The 14,545-nt window shown below is 42.3% G+C and overlaps 1 protein-coding gene across 4 annotated transcripts in view; it reads left to right on the top strand.

The window, feature by feature from the left end:
- The window catches only part of LOC126213477 (neprilysin-2-like), a 614,003-nt gene that overhangs the window by 258,970 nt on the left and 340,488 nt on the right, over positions 1-14,545 (top strand). The window contains exon 1 of one of the 4 annotated variants that reach the window (XM_049941252.1): positions 10,145-10,515. The exons of the other annotated variants lie outside the window; for them this stretch is intronic. Within the exon in view, the coding sequence (XP_049797209.1) occupies positions 10,484-10,515 (32 nt within the window). The 5' untranslated portion in view covers positions 10,145-10,483. Of the gene's footprint in view, positions 1-10,144; positions 10,516-14,545 lie in introns of those variants that run through there. 4 annotated transcript variants of the gene reach the window in all.

Here is a 14,545-nt window from a genome sequence, read left to right as displayed (position 1 = left end):
TTGTGCTACTGTGTACCATGGCTGTGTTATCTAACAAGCAACTACGAGCAATATTTTGTAACTTTCTTTTGTAAATAATTAACTTTGACTACTGTAACTTTCTTTTATAGTGAATTAAATAACTTTACGATTACGTTGAATGAATTATCTGTGGAATGGGTACTGAAGTCGAATTATCGTGTAGCGAGTTGTAACTGCAAGTGGTATGCTTACTCTGTGTTATTGTCAGCAAAACTTGACACAAACTGATTGGGCAACGCAACTCCCGGTACTAATAAAGAGGCCGGCCGCTGTGGCCGAGCGGTTCTAGGCGCCTCAGTCCGGAATCGCGCAGCTGCTATGGTCGCACGTTCGAATACTGTCTCGGGCATGGTTGTGTGTGATGTCCTTAGGTTAGCTAGGTTTAAGTAGTTCTAAATCCAGGGGACTGATGACCACAGATGTTAAGTCCCATAGTGCTCAGAGCCATTTGAACCATTTTGAACCAATAAAGACATACAGTCACTGCAAAAACACATTCAGCTCCTTAGGTATTGAATCATCTGGCCCTGTTGAAATGGCTCTGAGCACTATGGGATTTAATATCTGAGGTCGTCAGTCTCCTAGAACTTAGAACTACTTAAACCTAACTAAGGACATCACACACACCCATGCCTGACGCAAGAGTCGAACCTATGACCGTAACGGTCGCGCGGTTCCAGACTTGGCCCTGTTCAAAAGTCATACCCTTGGTCCCTGGGCACATAACAATAAATTAAAATTGTCTTACCTCTAAAACATGAACGGTGGAACGCGATATATTCTGGTCTCTCATAAAAAAAATATAATTATACTAGCTAGCTCCAGGCTCAGCAGTCTACAATGCTGGCCATAATACTTGAAATGCACATGAAATAAATTTGGCTGATAAACGAGAACGTTTATGGAAAATCCAACTTTTTTAAAAAAACATATGACCTGGACAGGGAGGCAATACTGATCGTTGTGAATTACTAACACTGAGTTTTTTTTAGCAAAATTGTATTGCAAGTTAAGTTTGTCTTTTCAAAAAATCTGACAATTGAAGTTACTTCACTCACAATTCATTCACAAACAATGAGATTTAAATAGGAAGTATTATCTAACCTCATTAAACCAGTATAAATGCAAATCATCAAATTACATATAGTTCTCATTCCATGTAGGCTTTCACGGCCGGCGTCTTCATCAATAAACACTTCCGGGCTAAGTTGCCGTGGTCGATCTGTAGAACTTCTTCTCCCTGACGTTTCGTTCTCAACTACGGAGAACATCTTCGGAGGTGAGTCAACGACTGGCTGCTAGGAGCTGGGGCCGCCGCTTATATGGATATCGTAGGGGGCGCCACCGCACGTCACGTGGCGTCGATGTGCAGCTGTCTCTGGCTATCGTCTGTTCTCTCGATTGCAAGCAATCGATTGTCACGTGATTGATGCAACGTCGACCGTCATATCTTATCCAATTTTAATCCTTCTTCTTTACGATTAAAATTGTATTGATGTTTGTGGATTTCAATTGCCTCTCTATACATACGTGTATAATAATGCGACGTCCTCGCTAGCACGCTTGTCTCACCAAATTTTATTTCGTGATCTCCATCCTTAAAAACATGTTCCGCTACTGCCGATTTGTCGATATGTCCCAAGCGACAGTTTCTTTTGTGCTCCGTCAACCGTGTATTGATGCTTCATTTTGTAGTTCCTATGTAAACCCTGCCACAACTGCACGGAGTTTTATATACCCCTGGGGTGGCTAGGGGGTGACGAGCATCTTTTGTTGATCTTAGGCATTCACTAATTTTCTTAGTAGGTCTGAAAATGGTCTCTACGTGAAACTTGGCTAGTACTTTCCCAATGCGATCCGTGATATTATGGATGAACGGAAGAAATACTTTTCCAGCTGATGGTTCTTGCTGTCTCCTATTTTTAGGCATTTTTGTATTTGGGTGAAGTGCTCGGTTAATCTCGTTTTTCGTATAACCATTTTTTGCAAAGGCCATTCGTAAATGATTTAGTTCTTCTTGTAAGTAGCCTGGTTCACAAATATTATTGGCCCTATCCACTAATGTTTTTATGACCCCCCCTCTTTTGCCTAGGGTGATGTACATATAGTTCTGTTAACAAATCTTAGAAGCATTGCAAAAATGAAATACCTAACTAGCCTTTTTATCGAAACAGTCCACGTGCATTCTGGGGTTACTCAACAATTACAAATTATCAGCCCACTCATCTATACTAACAGGCTTTCAAAAACGAAAACCACAGTTATTTAATATGATTAACTTGCTTGCATGATGACTTCTGCTTCCAAGTTGAACAGTATTGACATATCTAAATTAATCTAACACTTGGTGGCTTCACACAGCACCCCACAAAAACTGCCTTCGCCATCGTCTTTCCCCCACAGACTGCTACCAACAACAACTGTGGGCCAAGCGCTCTCGTACATCTACACTACCATCTTAGACCAGAAGCACTATCTTTGGCTTTTCGACCGTGCGCAGCAACGAGTTAAAATTTCATAGAGTGGCTATAGGTCCGCCATGTTTGAAGCAAATTGAAGTTCTGTCCGCCATGTTTTCTTTAGTCAAGTCATTCGTCTGCTGTGTCCCGCCCCCTTGTAACTGCGTTTGACTTATTTGAAATAGCCCATACTAGATTTTTTCTAAAACAAGCAATAGACAGCAGTGATTTCAGTGTACACTGACAGCAAAAAGGGATGTTTTTGTCGAAATATGGCTAAACTTTTCGATGTAGATAACTCAAATAAGTCTGTCCATCCACTATAACGTTACTTGTTGCCCATAAATTAATGCAATTAGAACAGGTACCACCAGAATCTTACGGTGAAACTTCTAAACATGCTGTGGTTAACTATTAGAAACAGTAACGGCCGCAGAAATGCGATATTTTTGTAGCTATTTCAAAGTAAAAAGTCAAAGCCTTAAAAACCAGTACACAGTGAACGAGAATTTATTTGAAATATGTGTTACATTGCCCAACGGCGAAGCGTTCTTGGGTGGGGTAATTTCACAAATTTTCGTAAGTAGCTGTATGCCTTGGCAGAATAAAAGTGTAGGGTCAGGGCAAATTTCCTTATTTGCTGAGAATAATGGCATACTTTAGCACTGCACTGAAGTTCCAATAGCTCCTTCAACAAACCAACTACATGTTCACTGTTTAACATATAAGAAACTGAACTACATAGCCTTCTTCTCAAACCAGCAACTAAAGTCTGTAACTGCACTATTCTTCTTTTGTGTCGTACACTAAGTTGCTTCATTTGCTTTATCCGCTTCTTTAGTCGCACATTCTCTGCTTGTACTCTGTTATATTGTGCTTTCAACTTCTTAGGGCTTAGGAGACAGTAATTGTCGTCAGCAGAAACAGATATGGGCCCGACAGGCACTGAAAGAATGCAGTTACATCATAAGTTTATAACAGAGTTACACCATAAGATTATAATAGAAAGTATGTAATTCAAAGTAATAAGAACACGGAGTAAAATTAAATTATTGACTTACTTTGTGCTAATGATGTCACTGTAACAGCACACTTTCTGGGTTGTGGTCGTAATACTTTATCTTGCTTTTGTAAATGTGGTGGAAAGTTAAAGATAGTAGGTACTGCTTTTGACAAAAGGCGCCTCTGGACATTTGTGTGGTACATATATTTCTCTTCAAAATGAGCTGAACAGAGGTAACTGGCTGTAGTAGGAAACCAGTTTTCTCGCTTCATATTTATAACCCATCTTTTTGTAATTTCCTTATCTTTTAAAGGAAATCTGTAATCAACGATAAATAAATTACTTTCCTGCATTTGTCTTAAGCATAATTACAGTTGCAATGCAAATGACTCTTTAATAAACATTAAAAAACGTGTGTCGTATTTCGGTACTAATATACTTACTTATTATATGAAATATTTGTTGTTTTATCGCTGCGATTTGTGTAGTTGAACGCCGAACACACTGCAGGCATGTTGACTTTATATTTTGTAACAAAAAAGTCAACTAGAAAAGTTAAATATTGCAGTAATATCAGAACAGCTGACACACTTCCAACACAAACAACAGTAACGCTTTCCTAATGTTTTGACTAAGGAGAACATGGCGGCCGAGTTAGCGTTGGTTGACGCTAGGAGCGCTGTAACTAGTATCTCAGCCACTCTATGAAATTTTAAGTCGTTGGTGCGCAGTCAGTGTTCCGCTTTATAAAGCCTCTCAAAGACATACATCGTTTATAATACACACCTCAAAAGAAGTTTTGCATCACCCCGCTTCCCAGAACTGAAGACAGACGTTGACTGTGGATATTATATCACAGACACAGTCTCTTTGACTGTTCAGAGATGTCACTAGACCCGCCCAAAGATGTAAACAACCATGCATGAGCAGCGCCTATTAGACGGAGGGGGTCCGACAGCTGATCAGTTCCAGTCGTTCCACCAGGAAGGAGGTAGACGGCTCGTGTTGTCTGTAGTTCAACCACGCCTAGACGGTCAATACCGCAGTTCGATCGCGTCCGCATTGTTACTTTGTGCCAGGAAGGGCTCTCAACAAGCACAGAGTCCGGGCACCTCGGAGTGAACCAAAGCGATGTTGTTCGGACACGGAGGAGATACAGAGAGACAGGAACTGTCGATGACATGCCTCGCTCAGGCCGCCCGAGGGCTACTACTGCAGTGGATGACCGCTACCTACGGATTATGGCTCGAAGGAACCCTGACAGCAACGCCACCATGTTGAATAATGCTTTTCGTGCAGCCACAGGGCGTCGTGTTACGACTCAAACTGTGCGCGATAGGCTGCATGACGCGCAACGTCACTTCCGATGTCTATGGCGAGGTCCACCTTTGCAACCACGACACCGTGCAGTGCGGTACAGATGGGCCCAACAACCTGCCGAATGGACCACTCAGGATTGGCATCACGTTCTCTTCACCGATGAGTGTCGCATATGCCTTCAACCAGACAATCGTCTGAGACGTGTTTGGAGGCAACCCGCTCAAGCTGAACGCCTTACGCACACTGTCTAGCGAGTACAGCAAAGTGGAGGTTCCCTGCTGTTTTGGGGTGGCATTATGTGGGGCCGACGTACGCCGCTGGTGGTCATGGAAGGCGCCGTAACGGCTGTACGATACGTGAGTGCCATCCTCCGACCGATGGTGCAACCATATCGGCAGCATATTGGCGAGGCATTCGTCTTCATGGACGTCAATTCGCGCCCCCATCGTGCACATCTTGTGAACGAGCTCGACTAGAGTGGCCAGCATGTTCTACAGACACGAACCCTATCGAACATGCCTGGGATGTACTGAAAAGGGCTGTTAATGGACGACATGACCCACCAACCATGCCGAATCGCCGTTGGGGAGTGGGACAATCTGGACCAACAGTGTCTTGATGAACTTGTGGATAGTATGCCGCGACGAATATAGGTATGCATCATTGCAAGAGCACGTGCTTGTAACCTCCCCCTCACTTATCGACCTTAATGACAGTGAAAAATTAAACCGCGTGTACCTAATGGAAATTTGGGAAAAAGCAATCGTCACGGAAGTTAATTTGTCGGTAAAGAGGGAGGAAAGGGTTACATCTAAATGAAAGGAAAAATGCAAATGAAACTGGTGGAAATTAATTTTGAAAAGGGGTAAAGTTAATAAAGAAAGTAAATGTGCGGCCGTTACGTTAACAATTAACTAGCGGTAATTAGATATTTGAGATTTGGGAGAAATTACGGTCGCCAGTCCTAAGGACAATTACTATAGTAACTGAAGAAGAAAGGTTATTACACATATAATTAGCACTAGAAGTGTGGCAACTGAAGGTTGACACGTGTAGTGTGAAAACTGAAAGTTTGTCAGAAGTAATAAATTTCGCTACACTCTGACTTAATTTAGCAAAAGAATTAATAAAACCGGAAAATTGAAAGTTAATTTAGTGACTGAAGTTAATAGTGAGCTTTCTTTCTGAAGCACATCGAAATTCAGTAAAATACGGTTAGTCTTGGACTACCTCAACAATCATTTCAAAAGCTACTTGAATCTACGCAATTTAGAAATAGGAGATTTAACTTTGATCTTGAATTAAATGATTCTGAACAATTAACAATAGTAAAATTTAGTACGTACCAAGCTGAGCTGCAGTCACAGGTAAGGTAAAATACGGTAACAAAACTCGCACTCTTAATTTGTGACTGTGTAATCTAAATATTGTAGCCAGCTATGAATACCTTAACTGAACTTTGAAATTAAAGCAGTGAAATCGAATGATGCTGGCGTTTGAATTTCAACGACACTCGGGTTCATTCCGGAAAAGGAAGGGACCCTGCTTGGTAATGCAATTGGGACAATGAGCAACAAAGGCTCATGCTACGTTGCTGTAATTTTGTGATTTGAACAGTTTGAAAAGCTGAGGTCTGCCATACAGTTCTAAAACTTTACGTGCTTCCAGTCTTCCTTGTTGGTTGACTGAAGGTTTGCAGTCGTCGATCGAGGAGGTGGCGACAGTCACTCATTGTCGGCCGTCGCTGTTGCAGAAGCTGGATGTTGGCGCGCCTTCTTCTCGACACGGTCACCAGGCGAAACGGGCTCCTGATGTGCGCCAGCTAATGCTTCCCGTCCGCGACACCGTGTCAGAAACTATCATCGCAAGTTGAACGCAATTACATGCTGCCCAACCCCGAAAGCGCGGCAACTCGCGGGAGCGTCACACAACACACCTCTCCACCGCACCACCCCAGCCAGACTCCGCTCTGCCCGCGCTCCACGCGGCAGAGTTAACACTACCAAAGGTCCTAAACACTTTGGTTCTCCACACGACCTATCGATGTATTCGTTCGATAGCGTAGTTTTCCCTAGGCCAGACCCAGCGTATAAATACAAATAATATTCACAAAACAAACCAACATAAATGCACACACACACACACACACACACACACACACACACACACACATATATATATATATATACAGTAAAACAATTACAATATATAAAGACACAGAAATGTCATATCTTCAGGTAACAAAATAAGAAAAAAAATTTATAGAGCAGCAGATGGAAATAGGAGGATATGCATTTCCCGCGTTACATGCTACTTGGTATTAGAGGATCGGTGTGTACAGCAATCTGGACCACCACCACTGAAGGTGTCGCTGTACAGTGATCATCATGCAATGTGTGGTTTCCGTGAGCAATGAAAAGGGTGGAAATGATGTTTATGCTGATCTCTGTTCCAATTTTCTGTACAGGTTCCGAAACTGAGGTGATGCAAAACTTCAGTTGATGTGTGTATCGTAGTTTCAGTTTAGTTTACATTAATATTCAAATCATCTTCGGGTGCCAGATACAGGTGTGACCCAGTACACTCCTTTCAGTGTATACGGACAGAGCCTGTTGCACAAGGTGCTGTTTGTTTTTAAATATTTCAGTGGTGATGAACCTTTTATAATGCGCTATTTTTATCCACTTGACATCTTGTGCGTAAGGTCAGCGTGGCCTGCTTGGTTAGCCGAGCGGTCTAACGCACGGATTTCTGGAGCGAGATGTGGATGGTTTTTGGGCAGTTTCCCATCTGCTTCGGCGAATGCGGGCTGGTTCCCCTTATTCCGCCTCAGCTACACTATGTCAGGGATTGCTGCGCAAACAAGTTCTCCACGTATGCGTACATCACCATTACTCTACCACGCAAACATAGGGGTTACACTCGTCTGGTGTCAGACGTTCCCTGGGGAAATAAAAACTTCGAGTTTGTTGACGAAATTGTAATTCTCTCAGACGATGTGAAGGACTTGGAACGGCAGTGGAACAGAATGGGCAGTTTCTTGAAAGGAGGATGTAAGATGACCATCATTAAAAGCAAAACAAGGATAACTGTAGTCGAATTAAATCAGGTGATTCTGAGGGAATTAGATTAGTGAATGAGAAACTAAGATTAGTAGATGATTTTTGTTATTTGGGCAGCAAAATAAGTGGTGTTGGCCGAACTAGAGAGCTTATAGAATGTAAACTGTCAGTGGCAAGAAAAACGTCTCTGAAAAGAAGAAATTTGTTAAAACTGAATATAGGTTCAAGTGTTAGGAAGCCTTTATGAAAGTATTTATCTGGAATGTAGCCACACAGGGGAGTGAAATATGGACAATAAAGAGTTTAGAGAAGAAGGAAAGAGAAGCTTTTGAAATATGGTGGTACAAAGAAAGCTGATGATTAGGTGGGTAGATCATGTAACTAATGAGGAGGTACTGCTCAGAATTGTGGAGAAAAGAAATTTATGACCAACCTGAATAGAGGAAGGTACTGGTTGACAGGACACATTCTGAGTCATTAAGGGATCACCAATTTAGTACTGGAGGCAAGTGGGGGGAGTCGGGTGTAAAAATTATAAAGGGAGACCAAGTAACGAATACAGTAAGCAGATTCAAATGGGTGTAAGTTTCAGTAGTTACTCAGAGATGAAAAGGGTTGCACAGGATAGAGTAGCATCAGAACAGTCTTCAGACTGAAACTGCATTAACAACAGAACTTATGGATGTGATGATGGTGTTGGTGGAGATCGCCGTGTTGATGACTGTTGGAGATGGGGATGTCGTTGCTGGTGATGAGTGCAGTAATGGTGATGATGATAATGGCAGTAATGGTGGCAGTGGTTAGTAGTAATGGTGATGATGGGAAGCTTACTGTGTTGATAGTACTGCTGATGGGAGTCCTGAAGCTGAGTATAGTTATGATAGTAATTAAGGCTGTGATGGCAGTAATGAATATGATAGTGATTCGCTGCAGATGATGACGAATGTACTGGTGATGATGATGGTGGTGAAATGATGATGGTGGTAGTGATAATAGTACCGATGATCAAAGTGTTGATGTTGGTCATGATGACTGTAGTAGTTATAGCTATGATGGTGGTAATGAATATGGTAACTATAGCAATGATGAGTCTGGTGGTGCAGATTATGGTGTTAAAGACAGTTATAGTGGTTGGGATGGTGGTACTAGTGTTGATGAGTAGTAACTGGTGATGATGATGATGATACTGATGGTGGTGGTGGTAATGGTGTCTATAGTATTACCAATGAAAGTGCTGATGTTGATCGTGATGATGGTAATAGTGGTGGTTGTGGTGGTGGTGATGAATATGTTACTTGTAGTAATGGCTCAAATGGTTCAAATGGCTCTGAGCACTATGGGACTCAACATCTTAGGTCATAAGTCCCCTAGAACTTAGAACTACTTAAACCCAACTAACCCAAGGACACCACACACACCCATGCCCGAGGCCGGATTCGAACCTGCGACCGTAGCAGTCCCGCGGCTCCGGACTTGTAGTAATGATGAGTGTGATGACACTGATGAAGAGGGTGGAGGTGGTGGTGACAGTGACTAAGGTGGTGGTTGTTGGTGGTAGTGGTGATGGCTGTGATGATTTTGGTAATAGTGTTTCTGATGATACACAGCTGGTGATGATGATGGCGATGATAGTTATGAGAATAAGAGGCAGAGGAGGGGGTAAGCTATTCCAAAGACTAAGTAAACGCTGATTCTCTTGCGATAGTGGCTGTGGTTGACTGAGATTTTGAAAAGAACGGTAAGAGCATTCATTGCCTGTGAAACTTGTGGTGTGGGGTCAGTTGCAGGGGCAGCTGACAATCTGAATACGTCACGAACGTCAGTAGCGGTGTATATTCTGTCCGAGGGTGAATCATTCGTTGTATCAGATAGTAAAAGTTTCTCATCTAATCTGTGATCTTTTCCTAACAGGCCCGTCACCGATAGCGCATTCCTATTTGGGTTACGTAAAACTGTCCTTGAAGAGGCGTTGAACTTGGCTAATGCGCGCGCTCGTCTATGTTGACGAAGCTTAAAAGGGCCCGCGGCTGCGTTTTCCAACTCACGGAGTCGGTCTAATCAAGGCGCTAGCAACGCGGCATTCTGATGGGGCCTCTTGTGTTTAGAATGCAACCGGGCCGTCAACTGTTTCCGGCCAAGACGCCGCCGAGCGACTGTCTTCCCCCCACCCCCCCACCCCCCGCGCCCTTCCACTACCCCTCCTTTCCGCCGCCGCGCCAACTCCTCCATTTGACGGCGCGCGACCCGACGCGACGCCATTGGCTGTCGCCTGACGTTACAAGTACTGCAGGCCGGCGCCTTTCCATCGCAGTGCTCGACAATCGCCGTCGGAAGCAACAGGCGGCGGGAGTTAATTATTATCTTTGCTGCCGTAGACACGTCTCTGACTCTCGTATCGAAGAGCTTTGACGGCGACTGTACGAATAACGCATTGTTGCTTCGCACGTCGTGCAACTGACGTTCCAGGTTTCTAAACCGAGAAACACATTTCCGGGACGCGGCGAAAATAAATTCTACGCTGATAAACTGTGATAAAACGCGGAAAGGGGCACTTATTTCTTAACCGTTAATTGTTCGGAGCTCAGAGGAGCTTCGATCTCTTTAATTCTCCAACGGCGATGACCAACAGCATGAAGCAGACGGTTATAAAGTGAGTACTCTTCCGTTCCTTGTGCTTTCTCTTCTGGGCACTGTCAGCTGTTTCTTTGTTCTTTTCTATATTTTATTACATTTCTTGGTGCACAGTAAAAAGTGCTACGAATCGCCTGTTAGATTTCTACATAGTTCTTACCAGCAGGGCTGTTAAATTTGTTAAAGTTCGTGGTTTTTTTTTTTTTTTTTTTTTTTTTTTTTAATATGTGTAGAACTCCTGTGTCTTACGTTAAATATACAGCTCAGTGTTGTGAACTGTATGTGACAACGTGAGATCTGAGGAGAAAATTATAAATAAGTGTCCTGTTATAAGTGATAACAGACACTTATATTTACCGCACGTCTTCGACTGATACTGTAGATCTGCAAAATTTACCTTTGTTCGCACGCATTCGTAATAAAATTCAATCAGTCAAGAAATGAGAGGTGATATTACTTTCATGTAAGCCATACAACCATCTCTCATGAGTAACAGATTTCCTAGGTCGTTATAGGTTAAAGTTATTTATTTAAAAACTTTATAAGTCTTCTGTTAATGGACGTGAAAAATCTATATAGACTGATACATGTTCGAATCAAATTGGTTCAATCAAGAAATGAAAGGCATTTTTAATGTAAGTCATACAGCCATCGCCAAAGAGTTAACGAGTTTTTAGGAGATGATACGGAGATGTTACATTTATTTGAAAACTTTGCAAGTATCTATAGTTAGTACATGTTCAAAATTTACATTCGTTCGTAATGATGTTGCTTTAACCGAGAAATTGATTTTTTTTTTCTTGCGTAGACGGTACAGGTATCTCTACGTTCTACGGATTGTCTATGACTTCTTAGGGTAACGAAGCATTTAATTAAAACTTTTTATTATTTTTAAAACTGATAAATCGTCAGAAGAGGGGGATCAACATATTAGTGAGCTATTAAAAATGTTCATATCTAAATTCTACAATAATAATTAAAACACTTTTTCAGTGTTCTGCAGCTAATAAAACATTGTGGAAATTTATCATTTATGTAACCACCGATCGAGATATAAATTAACATGAATTCAATTGTATTTACTGAAATTAAATCAATGACTCGATGAGGATGAACTCAGTCAACATGTAACGACTCGAAATATCAGTTAAGCCTTTCTCAGAAGTGCTGAAATCAACGTAATAAAATTTCTGTGCCATACTAACTCTTCCTGCTTTCGCGAGACTCCGTTTCCCCGTTGTTGCTATTCTGTTCACACATGATTCGTGGTAGAACATCTGGAAGTGAAATCATAGGTGGGATCGTCAGTGACAAAGTTTTAGTCATTCTTGGAGACATATTTAAATAGTCTAATTGTTAATTGTTAAGTAGTATATCAAGGATTCGACTACCGGCTACGAACAAATTTTCATTAGTGGACACATATTCGATTCAGTTAATACTATGTTCCCCATTAACACTGATTACGTTGTGCGCTTGCGTGAAATGAAACATGCGATCTGTGCGACTGTAATATCAGGTTTCTCCAGTGGAGGCCGTATGTTTTATCTGTAGAATTATAAAGCTGTTGCTTACAGACGTTATTATGTGATATTGAGGCTAATGTCCGAAGCGTTTTAACGTGACACACTGCTCTCTTGAGGGCAAATTGGTGTGATTCAGTATTGACGGCATGTATAGGAGCGCTGGGCCTCTAATTATACGTAATTTCAAGTTTGTTTTGTCAATAACTGATTTCGTCACGCAAAATACTGGTACACTCTTCCGTCGGAAGGTGTTACTGACTTAGTAATACAGACAGTGAGATTGTTTCTGAAATGAGACACTGCCACCTTCAGGTATTGGTTTTCAGTTTGTTTCCGTAGTTTTGCATAACTTTAGTACTAGGTCATTTTCAGGTACCAGTAACTGGCTGTCTGGTCACCAAATGGACAATTCATGTATTCCCGTCAACCGATCTCTTCTTTTAGTCAAGTTGTGCCGTGTACATGGTGTCCCAGAAATGTTGCGGCAAATTTCGAGGGCTTGTTGAAGGTATCTTGAGAAACAAATCGAACCCGTGCCACGAAACGTCATCCAATGACGCTATAGACTGTCCGGCGCCTACCGCAACCTCACCCCTTCGGCAGCAAACGTGACTCTGTACGCTGACGGATCGTACACGAACGACTCGCAATGTTGTTTGTTTTCAGTGATCGCGATTTACTGCCACGATCGCTAGAGGAAACGATGGAGCTAGGTGCTGCATAGGACGGCCGTGTTTACCATGAAAGGCTGTGTGCTCTGTTGCCTCGGTGGATGATGACCTCGGACACGGGTTTCCATCAGCAGTTTATCCCCTGCAACACGTCGAAGCTCGTCGCAACATTTCTGGGACACTCTGTATTTAATTTTGCGCCAGTTTCGTTCAACAACTCCTCATTAGTTACACGATGTACTCACCTAATCTTAAGTATTTTCCTGTGTGGCATCACTATTTCACAACCTTCTGTCTGAACTGCTCGTCATCCACGTTCCAGTTCCATACAAATATCTTCACAAAAAACTTCCTAACGCTTAAATTTATATTTGACAAAATTTTTTTCAGAAACCCATTTCTTCCTGTTGACAACCTGAATTTTTTATCGTCTCTACTTTGGCCATAGTGCTGTCCAAATATGCAATATTCGTTCGCTGCTTTTAATGTATCATTTCATTATCACCAGCTGATTCATTCCCTTTCGACATTTTATCTGTCACCATTACCAGTTATAGAGGGTGACTGAGGAGGAATGGTCAGTATTCAGAGATATGACAGGAACTATCATTGGGAACAAAAAAAAGTCTAGTAAATATTGGATCTAAAATGCGTACCTTCAGAGCTGTAAGCACGTCTTAATCTTCCAAACTGCGAAATAAATCCTTTCTACAGCAAGCATTTTCCTTTCCATATATTGGGACGAGCTGGTATGGATTAAAAAAAAAAACAAAAAAATTTCTGGCAAACATAAGCTCTAGAATGAGAGCTATGACCTCTTGTTCAGTAGAAGAGATGTGTTTTACAGTAGCGAACATGAACAAGTGCTCATAGCTTTTAAGATATGCACCACGTTTACTGTACCATATTTTGTTGTTTTAAAACAATATGGAAAGCAAAGATCTTGTAGCGGAAGAGATGTGTTTCACAGTATCGAAGACGAGTAAGTGCTCAATAGCCCGTAAGGTACGCACTTTAAAGCCCGTGTGTGCGAGATGTTTTTGCGTCGAATGATCCTTCCTGTCATACCAGTGACTTAATTTTTTATTTTATGCTCTTAAAATGCACAGCCACTATCTACAGCGTGACAGTTATTGAACTAAATGAAATAAAATCGTCATAATGTCTTGACGGTCTCCCTTAGGACGTTCAAACTGCACAGTTGGCCGCAAGGCATGACGGGAATTAGTATGGTTAGTCAGTAATCAAATTTGGCGCGTTTGGGGGACCGAGAATCCGCATTTCGTAATCTAGAAGTCCGTTCACCCTCAACGGGTGACTCTGTGGTGTGCAGTGTCCAGTCGCGGAATAATCGGAGCGATATTCCTCGATGGCACGGTGACTGCCGAACAGTGTGTGAAGGTTTTGGAAGATGATTTCATCCCCATTATCCAAAGTGACCCTGATTTCGACGAGATGTGGTTCGTGCAAGACGGAGCTCGACCGCGTCGAAGCAGGAGAGTGTTTGACGTCCTGGAGGAGCACTTAGGGGACCGCATTCTGGCTCTGGGGTACCATGAGGCCACTGGTATGGGCCTCTATTGGCCGCCATATTCTCCGCATCTGAACACATGCGACTCCTTTTTGTGGGACTGCATTAAAGACAAGGTGTGCAGCAGTAACTCCAAAACCGTTGCTGAGATGAAAATAGCCATTCAGGAGGTCATCGACAGCATCGATGTTCTGACAATTCAGCGGCTGATGCCGTATAGCTCAATAATTGTCACCCTGTGGATTTCTGTAACTAGCGAAACATCTTGGAAGAGTATCATTTACGTATCCATAAAGATCTATGACTGACACATACACTACT

This window comes from Schistocerca nitens, chromosome 11, assembly GCF_023898315.1.
Source record: "Schistocerca nitens isolate TAMUIC-IGC-003100 chromosome 11, iqSchNite1.1, whole genome shotgun sequence".
NCBI lineage: Eukaryota > Metazoa > Arthropoda > Insecta > Orthoptera > Acrididae > Schistocerca > Schistocerca nitens.
The sequence above is the reverse complement of the archived record's forward strand: the minus strand, read 5'-3'. Positions and strand labels throughout refer to the sequence as shown.